We start from the raw sequence: 23,406 nt of genomic DNA, 5'->3' as shown, positions 1-23,406 counted from the left end.
CTTTGGAGCAAATTCTGCTGTTTCGGCTTCTTCTGCGGGCGCCGCATGTTGAAAGAGTTCATCAACACAAACACACGCCGCCTGTCGGTGCCCAACGGGTTCCGCCTGCCCGATCCGTTCCCTTTGCACACTGCACATGCGCAGTATGACGTATACGGAAGGGAAATTGCCTGATCTGTTCCGTTAATTTTTTACTTTGTCGTTTTAAGTGTTTATTTTGCAGGATGAAGTTTGAGTTTTAAACTATCTGTTTTATAATAATACAGGCCGTCACAGAAACGCTAAATAAGGTCACCAACTGGTCAGTTAACCAACTAACTATTCAGAGCACAATAACATGTTATTTACAGCGACAAACGGCATTTGATGTGAAACAACGATATAAAGTAAAGGTATAATATAAACATATAACATCTCTCTTTGTGTTAATGTTCTGGCGGCTGCAAAATAAACATTTAAAACGTGAAAGTCATTAGGGAACGGATCAGGCAGGCGGAACGCGTTGGGCACCTACACCGCCCGCTACACGCAAAGGGGAGGGGGAGGAGGAGCAGGGGGAGGGGGAGGGGAGAGCCAGCTCTGTTGGGGGGAAACACACGCAAGGAGGAGGCGGGGCGGACCGCTCCACAGCACAGAAGAGAAATCAGAGTGGCGAAGTCTTGCGCATTTACAGTCTAAACTCGATATATTCGATATGTCAAAATACTAATCGATTTCACAAAACTTCTCGAGAATCCGTAAAACTGTAGAGCCAGAAAAGAGCTTTCAAACAACACCACAGGCATCTTTTTGTGACTAACACTGACTGATATATTCAAGGCTGAATGTATAGTGTCCTACCCTCACATGTGAACCTTTCCTAGTCTGTTTCTCCATTAATATTAGTGTCAGATTCAAACCAATGCAGTTCTGGGGTGCTACCTTGCTACTAAAAAGGCACACCAAGTATGATTGAAATCCGGGTCGGTCGGGTCCCAAAGTGTCTGATTTCACGTGAAATGACCCTATATAAGCTTAAGTTATTTTCTCCATGACCATGTTAGTTGCCATTTCTTCCAGCCAGTCATTTACATGTGGTGCATGGACTTTTTTCCAAAACAAAGCAATTAAACGCTTAGCTTGTAACAAACACATGTCAAGAAAAGCATATTCCCTTCTTCTCAAAGGCATTTCAGGAGGGTATAAAATAGTCATTTTCAAAACATTCAATCCAATCATTAGATGGAGAATAGTGAAAAGACAGCATACAAACTGTTAAAACTGATAAACAATATTTTTGTATTTCAAATTTGATAACTGTAACTGCAACTGAAACACCAGAGCAGACCACTGTGCTCCTAGTGAAAAGATTACCATACAGCCCTGATCTAAGCTTCATGCTATTATGCTTACCTTTTACATCATTAAGTTATTACAATCCAGTTTCATTTTCTTCATCCCTTTATGATAATACGTTCTTGATAATGTTTCATTTCATGATTTTAAAATTACGTACATTCTGCTATATACAGTGAGTCCAATATGTATTTGATCCCTTGCTGATTTTGTTGGTTTGCCTATTAACAAAGACATGATCAGTCAATAAATGTTATGATAATATGTATTCTAATATGGAGAGACAGAATATCAAAAAGAAAATCCTGAAATTAACTGAAGAGAATATATATTAATTTATTTCCATTTCATCGAGCAAAATAAGTATTTGATCCCCTGCCAACTGATTACAGTTCCGGGCCCACAGACCAGATGGGCACTTCCGATCAACTTTGTCATCTGAATTAAAGACACCTGTACATACTAACATGCATAAAAGACACATTGAATCAGCAGAATCAGTCCATAGTATGAGTGAATCAGTCACACTCCAACCTCACCAGCATGGGAAAGACCAAAGAGTGGTCAAATGATATCAGGGACACGATTTTAGACCTGAACAAAGATTAAATGGGCTGCAAAGCCACAAGAAAGAGACTGGGTATTAATGACCCAGCTGTTGATGCATTTCTTCCAAAATGTGAGGAATACAACATGACTATCCATCAGCCTGTCTGGGGTTCTATACAAGATTTGACCTTTTGTAGGGATTTGGTAATCATGAGAACAGAAAGGAATCACCCTAGAGCTGTACGAGATGAACTAGGCAATGATATAAAAGCTACTGGGACCAAAATCACTGAGAAAACTACTGGTAGCACTTAATGCTACAGAGGTTTAAAATCCTGTAGTGCACACATGGTACCTCTACTTCAGAAGGAACCTGCGCAGTCCCACTTGAGGTTTGCCAACGGACATCAGACTGGTTTAGGATATGATAAGGAGGTGCTGTAGTCAGATGAAACCAAAATCAAGCTGTTTGGCATTGTCACAATTCAATGTGTTTTGAGAAAGAGTACTGCTGTCTATGATCCCAAGAACACCCTCCTCACCATCATGCATGAAAGTGGTATCATTATGGTTTGAGGGTGTTTGTCTGGCCAAAGCATAGGACAACTTCACATCGTCAATGAATGGATGAAGGGAGACATGTTATGTGCAAACACTGAAGGGTGGGCCATTTTTGGATCTCCCAACATGACAATAATACACAACATGCAGTCAAAGCAACAAAGGAGTGGCTCAGTAAGAAGCATATTAACGTCGTGAAGTGGCCTAGACAGTCTCCAAATATTAACCCTATAGTAATTCTATGGAGAGAACTGAACCTCCCATTTGCCAAGCTACAGCCACAAACCATTAATGTTTTAGAGATAATGTGCAAAAAAAAATGGGCAAAAATATTTTCTACTATATGCACAAACATTGTCATTAACTAAAAGAAGCATCTAACCTCAGTGCTAGACAACAAGGGCTTTGCCACAAAGCACTTTATCTTCTTTAGCTAGAGGGATCAAATACTTATTTGCCTAAATTAAATACAAATAAATTAAAATATATTATTTTAAGTTATTCTCTGGAATTTCTTTTTGATATTCTGTCTCTCCATGTTTGAATACATATTATCATAAATTTATAGACTGATCATGTCTTTATTAGTGGGCAAACCGGCAAAATCAGCAAGGGATCAAATGCATATTGGACTCACTGTACTATATATATACATAAGCTTAATATATGTTGAATAATCATGAGTTATAATCGTGATTTAAATTTTGATGTTAATTATCGGGATTACATTTTTCCATAGTCGTGCAGCCCTAACAATTGATATTAAATGCTCGTCACACACCCATTAAATGCCAGATTCGTAGCAGTATCCTCTCTGCAATGTTGCTGATGAGATTTTTGAGGGGGTTTAGGGCCTAAAATATAATCCACAAAACAGCGACCATGCAGACAGTATTAAGCTTTTACTGGCATCAGTCTGGCATTTAAGCAATTGTTCATGTTCATAAGGTAAATTCCAGTCTTGCTTTGTAGGTGTTATCCCATGTGATACACTTCTTGGGCCTGAGGAGATGGAACAAAGGGAAGAATTGGAGTGCTTCCCACTGTCTAGCTTGAAAACATTCAGCCAATGAACATCACCAGAAGAACAGCACAAGTTCATCAGGTAGGAAATCTCAGTGGATGCAAAATAATTCATGCAGTGTTGCTTGAATTTGAATCCATTTAAATCCTCACACAAGCCCCCCTTCCTCACCTCGTAATCTGACAGTTATGACGCTGCATTCACATTCTTTTTAAAAAAAACCTCAATTTATGCTATGGTAATGTTACCATTTATGCTATGGTCATGTTATAGTCAGTTATCCCTGAGGTGTACTGGAAATAAAATACATTTACATAGAGCTGTAAAGTGACAATCTAGCCACAAGCTGCAATGATGCGCCCCTGTTCCTGTGCCACAAGTTGGTATGTGGTCCTGTCTAAACTCACCTCCAAAATGGGTGTTGTTAAAGGAGAATTCCGGCCATTTTGCAGCTGGTTGCCTGGGAGGGAAGAGAGGTATGTGAGCTGGTTCAAAATGCTCAAAAGTAGCTAATGATATTTTATGCACTGGATTCAATGTTATGGACCGACACACCAGGGACAATCCACTCAAAACATTTTGAAAGAAGTAAAGAGGCTGAAAGAAGGCTAAAACTCTGCCACATATCAGTCACTTTGGTGGCAACAGGCACATGAGCCAAACTTTATGCGGCCCATATGAACTTATTAGTAGTTTATCATAGTTTTTCGTTAATTATTTTAGTATTTTGTGTTGTGATTTGTCCCCACACCACTAGAGGGTGCTATATGTAAAGCAGGAAAATGTTTAAAACCCAAGGTGAGCTCAAGCACAGGTAGGGCTAATGGGAAGTAAACAGTTCTCGACTGTGTCTGTGCCTCGACACTGAGGAAGTGGTTTGTGGTGAGAAATATGTATTCTTATTTTGGTTACCTTTATTTTGAAAACCCAACTGGGAAACTCTAACTCCCATACAAGTGCACACTGCACACAACAAAATTGCATTTATGCCTCACCCATGCAAGGGGGCAGCCCCCAATGGCGCCCGAAAATTAGCAGTGCGGCGGGACGGCACCATGCTCAGGGTACCTCAGTCATGGAGGAGAGTGGGGGAGAGCACTGGTTAATTACTCCCCCCACCAAACTGGCGGGTTGAGAGTCAAACCGGCAACCTTTGGGCTACAAGTCTGACGCCATAACTGCTTACCCATGACTGCCCATGAATTTTGAGTTAATTATTATTAATTGTTAAAACTAGAATGGGCACTCGGTAGAGCGCAAACCTTCGCCTACGCCACTTATTTTTTTCTGGCCATCTTCAGAGTGTGGGGCATAACATTCTCCAAATTTTGGTGTTAGTTTCATTTAAATCGGACCAGAATATCGTAATATTACATATTTGGCCCAGTCTTGACCTCTTACTCAATTCCGCATGCACACGTTGTTCTGGCATGTAGTGCTTGGCAAAGAAAAACGTTTTTGACCTTTTCGTGACCTTGACCTTGACCTTTGACCCAATCACTCCCAATAAGTAATTGATTGTTCCTTGAGTCATGACCAATCATCCCAGTAAATTTCATAAAAATCGGCTGAATTTACGTTTTTGACCTTTTCGTGACCTTGAACTTGACCTTTGACCTTTGACCCAATCACTCCCAAAAAGTAATCGATTGTTCCTTGGGTCATGACCAATCATCCCACTAAATTTCATAAAAATCGGCTCAATTTATGTTTTTGACCTTGACCTTGACCTTTGACCTTTGACCCAATCACTCCCAAAAACGAATCGATTGTTCCTTGGGTCATGACCAATCATCCCACTAAATTTCATAAAAATCGGCTCAGTTCTGACTGAGTTATACGAAGTACAAACAAACATTTTGACCTTGACCTTTGACCTTTGACCCAATCACTCCCAAAAACTAATCGATTGTTCCTTGGGTCATGACCAATCATCCCACCAAATTTCATAAAAATCGGCTCAGTTCTGACTGAGTTATACGAAGTACATACAAACATATTCACAAATAAATAAATAAATACACGGCGGTCAAAACATAACCTTCGCCGACTTTGACTTTGTCTTGGCGAAGGTAAAAACTGGACATCATTTGAACTTCACTGAACTCAAGTGCATCAAGCACACAATTTAACAATCCATCAGCCTCCAGTACATACTTATACAAGGATTAACCCATTGTGTCCTGGATACACATATACGCTACATTCAGGATTTTGAGATTTGAGCTGTTTTATTAAATATGTGGGTATGTTAGAGCTGTATGAACACATTATAATGCAAGAGGAGGGTCTTGGCTTTTAAATGTAACTCATTTCATGTTTGTATGTGCTTCGGAGGCTGAGATATTTAGGATTTAATAGGAAGAGGGCACCCTTTCCCAAAAAAGGGCTTAGGACAAAATGGGTTAACTCATTGATGCTGGATGTTGTGTTGCGCGACATTGGCCCTGGCGCCTGGAGCTGCATTATGCAACATTCAGGCTCATGAGAATTTAGACAGTTTTATTAAAAATCTTGGTAGCTTGGAGCTGAATGATCAAATTCTAATGAAAGATGAGGGTCTTAGCATTAAAATGCTAATAAAATACTAATTGCATGTGCGTGTTTGTATGTGCTTCAGAGGCTGAGATATTTAGTTTTTTATACAGTAGGCTGAGGGCAACTTTTCTTAAAAAGAGCTTAGGCATTCAGTAACCTTTTTTGCAAGTGCTTTAGGCATCAATGGGTTAATCAATAGGGGGCATAAGTAACAATTGATCTCCCTCAGTCTAGATGAGTGAAGTATCCTGAACATGGAACTATCACTTCACACGGTTACCTTGGGGTGCCATAGGGGGTGCTTTCTTGCACAGGTGATTTAAAATCTAAGGGTATACAGAATATATGATATACTGTAAATAGGGCAAAGGCTATATATTACAGTTTTTCTCGATTGCTTACACACAATTTTCGGAATCAGTTCTCAAATTCTCAAAACTCTACACACAAATCTCCAAACCTCGCACACAACGGGCAAAACTCCTCACTACCTCTGAAAAATGCATGTCTTGTCTCAAAACAATGTACTCTCTTCTAAAAAGGTAATTTTGTTCTCAAATGACACACACAAGCAGTCATTTTAATACACTCTTATGTGAACCATTGAACACTATTATGCACAAGGTAAAACTCTATGCTCAACTTGACACACAGTAGAAACTTATTTTCTTCAGTGTTCTACTTACTAAAGAGGGTATTTTTCTGTAGTAAAATACTGAAATATTGTTTTTAGACTCGGAGTTCACATATGTGTGCATATTTTACATATTTTCTGACATTCAAAAAATTGCACTAATTTATTGTAAAATATTGGGTAACCACATGAAAGTTATCTCTTGTATAATATATTTTGGAGTTCAAAAACTAAACAAATGAGTTTTCTCACTGCATTCAGTCATGCTTTCATCAATATCACATGCAAGGTGTGTCATTATGAGGTGATGATTTCAGATTGTAAACCGGTATGAAGAGAGTTTGCCCATGTGATGAGGAAGTGAATATAGTATGGTAATTGATTTTAGTATTTTGAATGGCAGTGTGTTCAATGCGACAACCAGGGTTATTCTTCATGAAAATTGTGTGTAATTCATTGAATTGTGTGTAGTGGTCAGAAAAGAGTGTGTTTTAAAACTGAAATATGAGTGTAAAGAAGGAATTGTGCTTAGTGTTCAGTGATATTGGTTAGGGGAGTTGGGAAATGGGTGAGAATTGTGTGTGAAGTATCAGAAATTGTATGTAAGCAATCGAGAAAAACTGTAAATCTGGTATTGTGTCTGTGGTATTATGTCATTCTAAAGAAGTGAAACAGAATTTGCATTTGCCTATTGATGGCTGTGATGATTTTTCAAATGCATAAAATTGGCTTTACAGTGAGGTACAAAGTCAAATGAAAAAAAATTCCACCGGGTCATTAAATGCTAAAAACCTATGCAGTTTTGTCCTATTTCACAATACATGCCTGAAACTTTCCCCTCTTTCCCCTAGATGGTCCACTTGTACTCTGACATGTCCGTAAAAGTCGTAATGGAAAGCAATTTTCAGCATTGGACCCCTGACTAAAATGACCCAAAGGGACAGACATAGCGCTTTGCTAGCTTGGCAGTGAGGGGACGTACTGTATGTGTTCATTGGTCTCACACCATAGAAGTGAGTCCGAGTCTACTGAAATACTGCTTGTGTAAATGCAAGCAGGTCTTCTCTCACTGCTGATAATGTCAACAACTGAATATGGACTGGTCAGATGCAGGTCAGAAACGCATTATGGTGTTTTTTCACCAAGGTAATCTTATCCTAGTGTATTCTTTAATAATACTTTAGTGTTGTTGTTTCAGGTGGGTTAGTGAGTTCAACGTGTTACCTGAAAAATACCCGACCTCAGTAGAACAATGTCGACAGATTAACTATGCCTTAAGTAGTTTCTTGACATAGTGAAATATTATAAAAATATATAGAGAACGGAAAAAAACCCCGATATAAACCGGTTTGTGGATTTCAGAATAACGTTTCTGTTCCGGAACAGTTGAATATTATTTTGTTTTCGTTTCCGTTTCTGTTCCTCGTAAAATTCTGTTCGTTTTCGGTTTTCGTTTTCGTTCCTTGAACCGGTTCGGAGCCCTGACCACAACGTTCAAAGCTAGGAATATAATTATGAATGTGACTATGATATTACTGCCTTGACACTGTTCTCTTTCTCTTGTGTTTCAGATTTTCTTGGTCGTGGGCCAGGACCATATAAGGAGTTTGACTATTGCGTTGAACTTAGGGTCTCTAAGAAATAAAGTGCCTTCATTTGGTGCACACATGAGGCCCTGTATCAGCTGGATCCCGATACCTTGTCCCTCACTGGCTTGATGGTTGTGTCTGTGGTGCACATTTCACAGCCCATTCAACCATCACGGCAGCCACTGGGAGATCAGCACACTCTCATCTTCGTGCTGACGCTATGCCCACAGAGACACTACAGCCAGATGGCAAACCTACCTGTCAGGGGGCCACCTATGCCTCAGCTGTGCCACTTCGTATTCTCAACAAAGGGCCTGACTACTTTCGCAGGCAGACTGAACAGAACCCTAAACGCCTGAGTGCTGTGGAACGCCTTGAGGCAGATAAGGCCAAGTATGTTAAAAGTCAGGAAGTTATAAATGCAAAGCAAGAACCTGTCAAGCCATCTGTCTTGGCCAAGCAGTCGGTGTGTCCCGTACCTGTCAAGAGGAGCTCTTGTGGGGGCCTAAAATCCTCAAACAACAACGCCAAATCAGACACTTGTGCCACCACTACTAAGCGAGAGAATCTCAATTTGGAGATCCTTAAAAACATTCTGAACAGCTCTTCATCATCAGAGGGCCCTCCCACCAAAGGAATGACTGCTCAAAAACCTTGCAGTCGAAGTTGGGTTGCACATCGAGACTTGACTGAGTCTTCAGAGTTTGGTCAACGATCATTTACTGAGTCATTGAAAGTCACAGGAGCATCACTAGATCCCCTAACTGGCAGGCGTAGTCCTCAGCAAGGAGGTAATCTAAATCTGAGTCGCCGTTTGCTGGAAGAACAAGCAGAGGGGCAACGGTGTTCTGTTCTCCATGCCTCTCAGTCGTCCTCTGACATACGTCGCCTATGCAATGGAAAGCCACTGAACATAGCCTGTAGCAGTAGTAGTTCTGCCCCACCGTTACCTCCTAAACCCAGTCCGCAGGTCCTTGGTGGTTGTGACAATGTGCTCAGCTCCCCAGCTAGGGAATCTCTGGCCCACCTCACAGCTACTACAACAGAAGTAGGGCTGGAGCTTGGCAGCTCTGTTGCTCGGCGCCCCTCTCTTCATCGCTCCAAGTCTGATCTGAGTGACCGTTATGCCCGGGCTGGTGCTGATATGGAGCGATTCTTCAATTATTGTGGGCTGGACCCTGAAGAGCTGGAGAGTGTAGGAGTGGAGAGCTTTGCTCGTGCAAATTCTGATATTGTTTCACTCAACTTCCGTAGTGCTAGTATGATCAGCTCTGACTGTGATCAGTCACGGCACAGCAATGAGGACTTATCCGATGACGAAGATGGTGCCGGCGAACGTGTGCCCTATGGTATATCAGCAGTAGAGCGTAATGCCCGTGTCATCAAATGGCTCTACAGCATAAAGCAAGCACGAGAATCTCAAAAAGTCTCTCATGTCTGAGGAGACAGCAAGGGGAGCTCAGTTTTTCTTGACTTGTTCAGCTCTCATTTCAAGCCTTTTATTTAGGTTTTCAGTCTTGGTCATTGTCCTTGAACCTCCAGGTGGGGTTTATGAACTATTCAGAATGATTGGTTGCTGTCACATTCGGTTGGCTATGTGTGCATTCTCCACTTGTTTCCCTTTGATTCTGCATGGTCCTTCAACAACGTTCAAGTTGGTGTGGCTTGGTTTGCAGATATTTTTATATAGCAAACACAAGTGAAAATGACTTCTCTTCCCATTACTATTGCAACTTTTGTTTTGTTTCCTTTTGTAGTGGTCAAGGGTCACCGCTCATCTATAGTGAAGATGCAGGATATAATTGAAATGTCTGATTAAAAAAGGGGAAAAAATGTGCAAACTTCAGGTCTTGTGCACAAAATGGCTTTACTGATTTCACTGCAAGATTTCGGTCTTTAGACCTCCATCAGACAGAGTGCACATTAGAAACAGTGCTTGGAGTTAATGCAGATCTTGATTAGTAGCACCTGTAGTCAGTGGTGAAGCACTCAGATTCAGTAGTGCATCATATGAAAATAGTGAAGACAATCATGAACATAGGACAAAAGCACAATTCCAAGGTCAAATTTCTCATTTGCAATCGGGATGTTGAATGGGTAAAAGTCCCCCAAAAGTTGTTGTGGCTAAGATGACAGCGGGGAAACTTAATTGTTTTCTCCACAGAAGTGGGGCGAAGACAGACCTACACTTTTCAGTCAAGGTAAATCACTGGAGAACAAGCCCACCTTAAAGGATAGTTCCGGCGTAAAATGAAAGTTTCACCATCGTTTTCCCATGCCACATAATGTATCTAATGATGAGCCATTCTGGGCAATGCCGCGCCGTTATGGAGTTAGCTAATTTTAAGCTTTTTGGTGAAAAACGCAGCCAATGCATCACGGCGGGGCCAATTATAAGCCTATTATTTTCTGATGTTTTCCCGCTATAAACAACTTCAAAAACGCTACACACTTCATCACAAAGGTCTCGTCAATCAAACCGAGGCACAGAGAAGGTCATCGGACCACACAGTCTTTCACTGGCCAGTGTTTTCAGAGGTGTCTCACTGTTGCAACTCTCTGACCCAGATGCAGGCTACTCAATCAGGTGGCTAGGTAGGCTAAACATGGTCCGCGGTTCTTACACCGGCTGCGACCGTAAAATGAAAAGCTGGAACCCCGACCGTTTTCACCGACTGCCACTGTCTAAACCAGCCATATTACGGGAATGGCTAATGGCATTAGAAGTGGACGAAACTGACGTAAAAACCCGGAGGGATCGCTACTACCGTGTGTGCAGGCAGCAGATTTGAAGAGTTGCATGGAGAGTACAGGCAGACTACTCTTACAAAGTAATTGCAACACGGTATAATATAACATGGATTCAACTTTGTAATAACACACCACTGGTGGTGTACTTACATCTGTAAGAGCACTTCTAGTACGACTTTATAAAATTCCTCCAGCCCTCCTCCGTTGCGTAGGCTAATGGTCCATCTGACCTCGCGCGCCCTCGTCAATTAGAGTCTACTTCACTGAAACTACTCTAGCATGCTTGACATCAACCACATCGAATGCCTCAGGTCGCACAATTTCACAATTTCACTTGCCATCCCGCGCTAGTTTGTTTTGACAGTGTATTTATCTCCTAGTAATCTGTAGTGGGCTACATTTACTGCACCTGTAGGCTATGCCTTCCCAAAACAGAGTGCTTGCTGGCAAAGACGCGCGGTGTTGCAACCAGTTTCACAGATTCACAGACAGTCAAGATTCATGAGCCAGACACATTTACACATGTTTCTCTCTCTCCAAACATACCTCCATAGCCATGCGCCTTTTTGGCACAGCATTCCTCTTTAGACGGTTTCGTTTAGGTGTTCCATCTCCCTTCTTGTAGCCATCCTCGAAATGCTCCCTCCACACACGGTAGTAGCGATCCTTCAGGGTTTTTAATGTCAGTTTCGTCCACTTCTAATGCTATTTGCCATTCCCGTAATATGGCTGGTTTAGACAGTGGCAGTCGGTGAAAAGGGTCGGGTTTCCAGCTTTTCATTTTACGGCCGCAGCCGGTGTAAGAACCGCGGACCATGTTTAGCCTACCTAGAACTAGCCACCTGATTGAGTAGCCTGCATCCGGGTCAGAGAGTTGCAACAGTGAGACACCTCTGAAAACACTGGCCAGTGAAGACTGTGTGGTCCGATGATCTTCTCTGTGCCTCGGTTTGATTGACGAGACCTTTGTGATGAAGTGTGTAGCGTTTTTGAAGTTGTTTATAGCGGGGAAACATCAGAAAATAACTATAATTGGCCCCGCCGTGATGCATTGGCTGCGTTTTTCACCAAAAAGCTTAAAATTAGCTAACTCCATAACGGCGCGGCATTGCCCGGAATGGCTCATCATTAGATACATTATGTGGCATGGGACAGCGATGGTGAAACTTTCATTTTACGCCGGAACTATCCTTTAATTCTATGCGAATGGCAGATCATGAAATGATGTACGTAAAATGGCCAAAGATGGATAGTTTTCCTTTCCTGCTTATACTATATATGTTTCATGACCGTCTTCACTACATTTCCCTTGATGCTCTACTGACTCGGAGTGCTTCATCACTAGGCTCATTCGACATTGCGCAAGGACTACATACATTGATAGCAATGCACTATGGGCTGGAAATGTTGCATTATGGGTAGAAATCGTGTTCAACTTAACCAAATTCAGTCGAATGCGACGTTTGGGATCAAAGCGATTGTAGACGAACCTTGCAACTCCTGCAGTTGCTTATCTCCATTGCTGCTCATTACAAGGGTTGGCATACTGCCTCCTCGGTGACACAGCCTTGAACTGGTTGGCCAAAAGTTCACTGACGTCTGTGTAGACGCGTTGTCCCAATCCCCTAAAAAGTCCCTCACACGTGATGTGCTACGTAGATCAAACTGGTGCAAGCTCATTGTCTCGTGCAAATGTGTGGTTGACTCTCAATATGCTATGTTAGCTAGGGTGACCAAATTGTCCGTATTTTCCGGGACAGCCCCGCCCCTCAACTATCCAACCTACCATCCTCGCGCAGCACCCATTGCTTTAACTCGCTGACTCCCCGCCTCCGTGGAGAAAACAATCAAGTCGGCATTCTATAGCAGGCTGAAGGCAGTTGCAGAGCTGCCATCTTACCTCAGACTAACTCAGCTGCTAACAACAGTTTTATGTTTTGGCAAGGATGTTCGCATTTCATATACCTACCTCCTCGCTCCAATAAATGAGTCATCATCATAACTTCATGTTGTAGACTATCAGAGACGGTATTTCCGTTACTGTTTATTATTCCTTCATGCTGTTGTGCTGATTACGTTCACACTTGTAGTCCTGGCTTTACCGATGCAGGAACTGTGATTAGTTTGGTCATTACTGTGGAAACGGTTGAATAATTTTGGTCCTAAAGTGAAAAGGGGAAGCGGCCAGGGCGAGTTTGAAGCCAGAATGTAGTCGTGAAATTAAAGTTCCATCTCTTTCATGCTGCCGTTACGACACCCTTCATTACAATGCTGTTTATGGCCGTTTGACTCGGTTTTAAATGTCATCACCGTTTCAAATTGTAAGCATACTAACTCTGTATCATGTCGATATCCGTTCCTGACTTCTATCACTGTCCATCACGGTCCATCACTGATAAATAGGCGGGCGGAATTGGGGGATAGACGGAATTAGGCGACTTAACTATAACTTTCATACAGTCAGTTAATGTGCCTCACGTAGACTGGGATATAAACCGCAGTTAACACGAATTGCACGCAAATTTCGCCGGCATTAGGCTACAGCAATACAGTTAATTTGCTGTGCGATGTCTGGAGTAAAATCTGGAGTAACATGGCGGCCGCAGATATCGGAAACACGACCGACTTTCAGTCTAGTTTGTGTCACTGACGTTGCTTCACATCTCGAGGCCAGAAGCATAAGCCGAGGACGAGAGGAAACACAAAAATTGGGACACACAGATGTCGTAAAACAGGTCGTAAAAATGGATAAGGTCACCCTAATGTTAGCACCACCCTTGCTGTGATGGTGAGTTCTCGCTGATGAAGTGTTCAATCGTCGATCAGCAAAAATTGGTCCCGAATGAGCCTAGTGACTACTGGTAGAACTAATCTGTATTACATTACATTTGGCTGACGCTTTTTAACCAAAGCAGCTTACAATCGAGGACATAATTATAGTCAACATCCCTAGCAGATACAGAGTGCACATGAAATATACAGAACAAAAAGTGTAGATGCTAAGTAGAGTTATTATTATTATAATTATTATTATTAACATTAGCACACGGTTAAGTAGAGTGCACACACAAACAATCATGCCATAGACTCTGGCTCCGGACTGGGGCATCTTGGTGTAGTAGATAGATAGTCATGAAAGAGGAGAGTCTTTACTTGCCTCTTGAAAGTTGAAAGAGATATGCTTAGTCTTGCTGCCTCTGGGAGATTGTTCCACCACTGAGGAACAGTGACAGGGAACAGTCTTGACTGGGATTAAAGAGCGAGCTGGCAGCAGGGGCAGACAGTTTGTGTTAGAGGAGCATAGTTCTCTATCAGGAATATAAGGCCTTAGGATGTTCTGCAGATATACTAAGCTGGAGCGGTTCCTGCTGTTTTTTTGTAGGCATTTGTAGGTTGTAGGTATTACTCCAGGCACTGTTTGTAATGTGCTCCCAGCCTGATAGAGTTCCAAAGACCGAAATCTTGCCGTAAAATCAGTGTAGCCATTATTTGACCTCAAGTGTACAGATTTTTCCCATTTTACAAAAAAAATAAAATTTGGGATTTGTATGAATAACACTCATGGTGGAGGCAGGCCTGCTGTAAGTACATTGCATTGAAGGACATTTTCATAAAAATACAGCACACTGAGGAAATTAACATAGTGTGCACGCAAAGCTGTGTGTGTGTGTGTCTGTGTGTGTGTGTGTGTGTTCTGGCATCATGAAAAGACTTATTTTCACGCTAGTGTGCATTCCGTGTGTTGGTGCGATGCATTTTTTTTCTTGTCAAGTTGTGGATGGCAGTGCTGCAGAAAAGCAGTTTTGTCACGTGACCAGGTCACAGCGAATTTCAGTTGCTAAACATGAAAATGCTGAGATGTGCCGTGACCAACACCATCCCTAACCCTAATCTGTCAGTCAATCAACGTTTCTGCTGCTTGACTTTTGCCAACAACCGAGAAACAAGCAAGGATATCAGATAAATTGGACCCAGACCAAAAACCACCCCAACCTGTCACAGGGCATTGTGGAGCATGAGGAAAAAGTGAAAAAGGCCGAAATGATCGGACAACCTACATGGCATCATGACAGTGTGTATAAATACAATGCCGATTTGAACGCACTGTCATGATGCCATGTTGGTTGTCCGATCATTTCGGCCTTTTTCAGTAGAAGGGGAAACTAACACTCCAGAACAATACAGGTTGAGAACAACACTGACCCCAATTGGCTACAAAAAGCATGTTTCAACTTCATGTCCTATCATAATATGCTCTTTGCTGTGTTTAGTCCATATTCTAGCCCTCTGCTGTCACTCCAGCATCTACATTTAAGCTTGACCATCATAATACAGTATCTGTTTTACTTTTCCATACCTTTTTCTTACTGACTTTTTGTGGTACTTTCTTGAATGTGATTAATGCTGTGTGTACTATATATGTTTTGCATTTTTGGAGGGAAAGGTGTAGTCTAGTCACCAAAGGGGGTTCACATACACAGTTCCTTCATACCTCTAGTTAACAATACCATAAGACATGTTAAAATTTAAGGATCCACCAATACAGGTATCGGTATCGGCCCCGATAAGGGAGGGTGCACGTGAACCCCCTCTGAGGGCTAGACTGTCTAAAAATCATGCCATACTCCAGCATATGATCCCGAGCTGTCTACTTGTCATTATATTGTGTTAGAAAATGACTACAATCAAATCTGTGTAATGCTGTTAAAATGACATGTTATGTAAATTCAAACTGGAGTCGTGGCTTAAAACAGATTATCAGGAAATGTTAATGATATGTTCTAATAAATGGCCAATTTTGCCCGTTTTTACCATTAGTGAGTATTTCTGCTATGAAGACTAAGGATTCTGCTGTGAGTGCATGTATGTCAGACTGTTTGAGAGAAAAAGGGGGGGTTCACATATATGCCTACTGCATTTAATATTCAGAATTTTAAATTGCTGTGCTGTCCAGGCCCACAATGTACATTCAACATATTGTAAACATGATCGCTGCGCTATACAAAATTTCGGTACCCCTTGAATTAATGAAAAGTATTATCATTACATGCAATATGTCTTTTGTTGACCTTTTGTCACAGGTGGGGCACGCATTGACTGGCTCACTTACCTGCCAATTCCCCTGAGGAGCACACTGTACACCGTCAAACATGGCAAGTCAGGATTCAGGTTTCTCAATGATATTTGTCATTCATCAGCCCCCACCTTGTAATGCCGACCGCACAGTCGGAGGGGGTGTATGGGAGGGGTCTGGAGCACTGTAGGAAGAGAGAGAGATAGATCGAGAGTTGCCAATCGAACCAATCCCCACCCCTGTCAGATCAATCACTCTCTCCCACTAATTTCCGTTTGTCACCTGGGGCAGTTGGTTCAAATATTTCATTTGTGAAACTCTTTTATTCGTCAAATATAGAAAACATTTTCAAGCATTAAAACAACAATGGGCCTATGTTGAGTTTACATTTGTCATACCACAGTTTGGCTGAATTCCTCATTGCAATGTGTTCTACGGAATATTAAAGTAGTAGGGCTGTAACGATTTTGCATTTACCCAAGAAATCGTGATACACAGAGTCACAATGCTGTATCGTGATGGAAGAATGCAGTAATGTGATATGCCCTTTCAAACTCCTGTTACCCTTCAGTCCAAAGAACAACACAATATGACGCGCTTCCAAGCTCCAAATCAATGTTGTTATTATTTTAAAACTTTAAAAAATGATTAGTAGCCTCTTGTATCCTATTCTACCTATAAACGATCATCAAAAACATGCATTTAAAAAATCATGGGGTGGTGTTGAACCAAAATCAAAAATGGTCAAAAATCGGGATACAAATAATATTGAGTGAGTTGAATATAATCGTGAGTTGAGTGTAGCCTATTATTACAGCCCTACTAAGTAGTCTGATAAATGCACACCGAAGTAGTCCTGTTGTCTGACTGTATAAAGCTGGAGTATCAATGCGCCAAGGAACATTCTAAAAAGTAAGCAGTAGATACAAAGTTGCAAGCATCAAACACTGCAGTGATCCTATTGCACAAGAACTGTGGTGGAAGCGCCAGCCATGGATCACCAGAATAGCATTGACAGTGCTGACCACCATACTAATAATTATATACTATATTATAGTAGGCCTACTATAATTCACACCAGCAAGAAATGCATTACGAAGAAAAATTAGCATGTATACGTCAGATTGGAATATAAAGCTGGAGGGAAAAGTTTGAACACACTTTGAAATTTCTTACATTTTTGCCTGAATTAGTTAGGCCTATAAAATATGGTCAGATGTTCACTGAAATACGGTAGGAATAAACTATATCTGACTACCAGCCAAACAATTAATGTGTCAGATTTCCATTGACAATAAACCTACTTGACTTGACTTGATTTACCATAAGATAATAATAATAATAATAATAATATAATAAATAAATAACAACAATTATTATTATTATTAATGAATAGTGCAGTACCACAATAAAACTTGAAGAAATTAAAATAAAATAAAATAATGAGGAAAATAAAACTAATGGGGAAATTAGTTTTCAAGTCAGGCTAAATGTGACCTTAAAGGTGAACTTATAAACAAAATAGTAGGCTATTAAAATAGAACATAACAGCAACAACAAAGATTTGGGAACCTAAGAAATTATTAACAATCAATGTTAGTGTTTTGAATACTGCACGTATGAGTGTGTGTTGAGGAGAGAGAGAGAGAGAGAGAGAGAGAGAGAGAGAGAGAGAGAGAGAGAGAGAGAGAGAGAGAGAGAGAGAGAGAGAGAGAGAGAGAGAGAGAGAGAGAGAGAGAGAGAGAGAGAGAGAGAGCATTGGAGACTGATCAAATGCAATTTCAAATTTCTGCGCTAACCCTGTTACATACACTACATTTTTGACAATAAAGTACATTAGACTTGACTTGATTAGACCACAAAGCATACTAAGCCCTGCCGTAATAAATTGAAAACAAAAAATGTTCTCAACAGAGCCTGCCTGTCCTGCCGGCCAGCTGACTTGTTCCGCACCTCTGGGATGGGCAGGAGACCAGCATGCATGGACCGCAGAGTCCCAGCTGCTATGTACGCTAAAGGTGTAATAAACTCAGAGCGGTATCGGGTGCTACTGTAGCAACGTGATTTTAAAGTCAGCTCTAGCTTGAACAGGCAGCCAGTGAAGGGAGGCTTGGCTTCAGAAGTCACTCATGAAAACTACAACCCTCCCAAATTAAGTTTTATTTACAAAAATAAATGTGTTGCACCGAAGAAATAAATGAACACAGAAAGGGGAGATTTTGGTAAGACAAAAATATTGTCGCCTATAGAAAATAATGTGAAAATGAGCAGGATAAGTCAATTCAAATAGGCCTACACAGATCAGGTGTCATCAGGCTGTAGGTAGGCCCTATTAACCTACTCCAGGCACTGTTTGTAATGTGCTCCCAGCCTGATGGAGGTCCAAATACCGAAATCTTGCAGTAAAATCGGCCATTATTTGACCTCAAGTGTACAGATTTTTCCCATTTTATTTTGCCTAGTTGTTTCTTACTTTTACGCACAAAAAATTTTGGGACTTGTATTATAACACTCATGATGGAGGCAGGCCTGCTGTAAGCACATTGCATTGAAGGACATTTTCATAAAAATACAACACACTGAGGAAATTAACATAGTGTGCACGCAAAGCTGTGTGTGTGCGGGAGCCGCCACCGCTCCGCACAGCATTTTGAAAATGCATTCAAATTTGTCCCATTCAAATGAATGGCAAAGTAGCACGCTAGCTTTGGCTGTGGGGGGGATTTTGAACTGGACTGGCCGCTGTTGGTGTGAAAGGCCAAGTAGAACACACCGGACGAAACTAAGCAGAAAGACCTTAATCTTCTCACTGCCGTTCCGCCACGCTCTAGTGTGGAGCCGGCCTAAACCTCATTCCCATCCTGGGTCAACGGCATCAGTGTGACCGAGGTGACCTTGGGGCCGGGAACTCATCATCCATCTCAGAAGACCTCACCTGGGACAGTCACACACAGCGCATCGTAAAAAAAAAGCCAGCAACGTCTGTACCACCTCAGACGATTGAGAAAGTTTGGTATGAGACCCAAGATCCTTAGGTCTTTTTACAGAGACACCATTGAGAGCATTCTGACGGGGACCATTATTGCATGGTATGGGAACTACTCTCAATCCAACAGGAGAGCTCTTCAGAGGGTTGTGCGTACAGCTCAGAAAATATGTGGCTGTGACTTACCCTCCATACTGGAGCTATTCTAGGGAAGGAGCATCAGGAAGGCAAACAAAATCTTGGCTGATCCTAGCCATCCCAACTATGAAGTGTTTTCTATATTACCATCTGGGAAACGGTATGGAAGACTGAAATCTCACACTCCAAAGTAGTTTCTCCCACCAAGCAGTTAGATTACTGAATTCATACTGAAAACAACAAGGCATTGGCAACTTTCTTTGCACCCCGTCCCCACCCTCCCGCTTTTTTCTTTTTTTAAAGGGACACTGTGTGAGATTTTTAGGTCCTTAGCAGCTTGGCATCAGTGGACCTGAGAGCTCGAGCAGGGGCATAAAAAGAGAGCATGTCAGAGATATAACTAGGGACAAGTCCATTTAATGCTTTAAATACTGTCAGCAGAATCTTTTTTTTTTTTTTTTAATATATTTTTATGGGCTTTTATTTCGATAGGACAGTGAAGGTGCAACAGGAAGTGAATGTGGAGAGAGATGGGGTAGGGCAGAGAACCTCTAACAGGGAGAAGGCTCAGTCTCATTGGTTCCCATTGCAGCCAGTTAGCTTTGCATGCATACTGCAGTAACGAGCGTGGGCCAGTCCTTCATGTGGGAAAATGTATGGAATGGAAAGGGGAACCCATGCTAAATACATTGCTACTGCGATTTCCAGTCACAAATATCATCAACAAAACATTCCTGGTAAGCACTATGACTGTTGTTTAACAATAGGCTGTATTGACAAATCGCACAGGTGTGTAGTTTTACAGCAGGTTAGAAGATTTCAACCTGTACTCGCTAGAATCACGCTAATGTTTATGGGTTTGGCCCCATAAAAATTGAGCTTTGTGACCCAGTATATAATAATCTAGTGGCGCAAAATAATCGAAACGCTACTCAAATGGGGTCTTATTATTTCTAGCTTAGAACTTAATATTAATATTTCAGGACAAAAAATTATAAAAAATCACAAAAATTATAATGGTAGAAAACTCCATTGACACCCATTCATTTTGCACTGGCCCGTGGTTAGGGTTAGCCAGTTGTGGCTAGTAGCTTGTTCCGTGAGTGAACAGCCCCTGGGTAGGGTTGGGAAATGACCCCATCCGGACTCGAACCAGGGTCCCCATGGGCATGCAAGCCCAAGTGTGGGGGCTTAGCGCGCTGTGCCACAGCGCCCCCCCTGTCAGCAGAATCTTAAAGTCAATTCTGTATGAGACAGGTAACCAGTGCAGGTCTGCCAAGACAGGAGTGATGTGCTCTCTCATTCTGGTTCTTGTTAGGATTCTTGCCGCAGAATTTTGAATGAGTTACAATTTGTCAATTATTTTTTTGGCAGACCAGAGAAGAGAGCATTAGTCTAGCCTACTGGTGACAAAGGCATAAATACGTTTTTCAGCGTCTTATCGGGGGGCCAAGCCGCACACTTTGTTGACATTTCTAAGATGGAAAAAAGCAGATTTTGTTATCTTGTTGATGTGAGGCTCAAAGCTCAAATCCGAGTCTATGACCTAGGCTAGTAACCTTATCTTTAATGTGCATGCTTAGGTCACCTAGGCTTGAGTGGAGTTTTGCACGTTTCTTCTTAGGCCCAATGAGCAACACTTCAGTTTTATCCTCATATAATTTTAGGAAGTTACTGTTCATCCAATCTGTGATGGCAGACATGCATTTAGTCAAGCCTCTTCTACTCTGCTCCCCCTGTTTCTTCAACATGCTAACTGTCACTAGCAAGAACAAACTGATCAAAATCTCCAATTTGGCATCCAAGATAATACACCTCCCCACCTCCAGCCTCACTGACGCAAATGACAAAGCCCTCACACGCCTAGCCCATAGCAAGCAGCCCAGACCACCCCCTGAACCGGTTCTTCACCTTTCTTCCATCTGGTCGCAGGTACAGGACTCTGGACTGGCAAAAAGCACATTTCAAGAAGAGTTTTGTTCCCTCAGCTATAACTGCACTGAACAAACTTTTGTGACACACACACACTCACACACCACTCACACTCACACTCACACACACAAACCCTCATGTTTAAGAGGTTGGGAAAGGGAAAGGCCCACAGGATGCCACATGGCGGTTATATGGTGACACTTGGCAATGCAGGGATGAAACAATATGTGGTATGTATGGACTAATGTGTGGTGACATAGCTGGGAATGAGAGGAGCTGCATAGCTGGTGGCATAGCTGGGTAAATTAGGGGGAGGGTAGAATAAAATAGAATAAAATTAAATAAAACGGATGGGTTGTGTGGAGGAGAGGAATGTAATGTATATGTAGAGGAGTGTATATTGGATTGTATATTAATAGATGTGAGTATACCGGTATGTGTTGTATGTGAATGTCTGAGGATGTTTATGTGTCTGTGTGAAAATGGTGTCTATATGTTTAGCAAATGAGATGTGTACTACAAGATCTAACCTGATGGAACTGAACAGTCTGATGTGAAACCAAATATCCCTATGGGACAAGAAAGAATCTAATCTAATCTAAACTCTGGGAGGCATGCAAGACTGCTTTCTTTGCAATCTCAAATTACTTCATCAACAAATTATAGTCTTTGCTGAAAATCATTGGATACACAGTCCTTCAAGCTAAAGGAAGTCATACAATGTATTAATTTGGATCTTACAGCACCAGGGCTTCAATATTCTGATGTTATGTAACACATTTGTGTGTTTTGAAGTGATTTATCACATTATTTTTTTGTAGGCGACAACACTTTTGTGTTGCCAAAATTTGCCCTTTCCATGTTCATTAAATGATAAATCTTTCTTCAGTGTAACACATTTATTTTCTACATAAAACCTTACTTGGGAGGGTTGTAGCTAGGTGACAAAACTTCTGGCAAGGAGTGTATGCTAAAATTAAAATTTTGGTGCAGCACCTTTGGCTTTTACAGCTGTTACAGCACTCAGTCTTTAGGTAAGTCTATCAGCGTGGCACATGTTGATGTGTCAATATGTGTCCACTCTATGGAAAAGCACTCAAAATCTGACAGATTGCGAGTGCATCTCCTGTGCACAGTCCTCCTCAGATCACCCAACAGATGTACAATGGGATACAGTTCTGGACTCTGTCTGGGCCATTTCAAAACCTCAATTTTGTTCTGGTGAAGCCATTTTTTTAAGTATTATTTAGTCGTGTGCTAAGGGCAGGCCTAATTGTCGTTCTGAAAGATTAAGTTCCTCCGCATCTTCACCTTTCAGGTTTTGTGCCACTTAGTTGCATTGCATGTTTCTCAGTTGCACTGTAAAAGTTAGTAGTTAAGATTACATCGAACAATTGTGAAATTATTTGTCTTTCTGTCATTTTTACATCACAAAAACCTGACATTTGAACAGGGGTGTGTAGACTTTTTATAGGCATTGTGCATCACAGTCACAAAAAAACATGGCAACAGTTTGCCAGGCCAATTCTGACAAAAAAGACTAATGGGACTCTATACTCTAAAGTCATGATCCCAAGATCAATCTTTTTAGAACTAACTGATGGCTTCAAAATGATATAGCCTGGGAACTCCCATACTGCCTTTAGTTCTACAACACAATCGTTCCAATCTGAAAGACAAAGGTTATGCTATCACGAATAGACAGGGTTACTTTTGTTTCCCGAGCACATTACAGCTTCAGTAACAAACTACAGCTCCATAGGTTATATTTCTCTGTTCTGTGAGCTGGTACTTCCGTTTTTAGATGCGTCCCACGCATCTCTATAAGAGGCTTTGGTGTCCGTCCGTCCGTCCGTCCCTCCGTCCGTCCGTCCGCCCGTCCGCCCGTCCGTCCGCCCTCCCGTGATGTGTTTCCCTCCCGTGATGCGTTTCTGAATTGTGATTCCCTCCTGTGATTCCCTCTTGTGTCCACAAGGTGGCAGTCGCTCAGTTTTGGCCTGGAGCTCATGCGTGCAAACCAACCGTGCTCTTTGCCAGTGAGAAAAACATGGCGGCACTTCCTGTTGATTTTCACATGAAAGTTTTGCTTAATTTAAAGTCCCTAAGCGACTATAAATGTTGTGGCTTCCATATATTGATGTAAAAGTGCCCCACGAAGTAATGAAGCACAACAAAGTTACTCCACATTACCATTTGACCACTCGTTTTTCTATGCTAACAGGGTAGCTAATGTAGCATTGTAAATGATCCAGGGAGAAAGGGGGAAATGTTGTGATTTCAGTCCGCCTGAGGCAA

At 41.7% G+C, this 23,406-nt stretch overlaps 1 protein-coding gene across 2 annotated transcripts in view; it reads left to right on the top strand.

The window, feature by feature from the left end:
- The window catches only part of fam110b (family with sequence similarity 110 member B), a 41,633-nt gene extending 31,165 nt beyond the window's left edge, over positions 1–10,468 (top strand). Inside the window, exons 2-3 of one of the 2 annotated variants that reach the window (XM_063220090.1) lie at positions 3,418–3,550; positions 8,213–10,468. In XM_063220090.1, the coding sequence (XP_063076160.1) occupies positions 8,451–9,671 (1,221 nt within the window). In that variant the 5' untranslated portion in view covers positions 3,418–3,550; positions 8,213–8,450 and the 3' untranslated portion in view covers positions 9,672–10,468. Of the gene's footprint in view, positions 1–3,101; positions 3,551–8,212 lie in introns of those variants that run through there. The other variant, XM_063220091.1, reaches the window with a different exon arrangement.
- The last annotated feature ends 12,938 nt before the right edge of the window (positions 10,469–23,406 follow it).

Source organism: Engraulis encrasicolus, chromosome 16 (assembly GCF_034702125.1).
Source record: "Engraulis encrasicolus isolate BLACKSEA-1 chromosome 16, IST_EnEncr_1.0, whole genome shotgun sequence".
NCBI classification, from domain to species: Eukaryota; Metazoa; Chordata; class Actinopteri; order Clupeiformes; family Engraulidae; genus Engraulis; species Engraulis encrasicolus.
The sequence above is the reverse complement of the archived record's forward strand: the minus strand, read 5'-3'. Positions and strand labels throughout refer to the sequence as shown.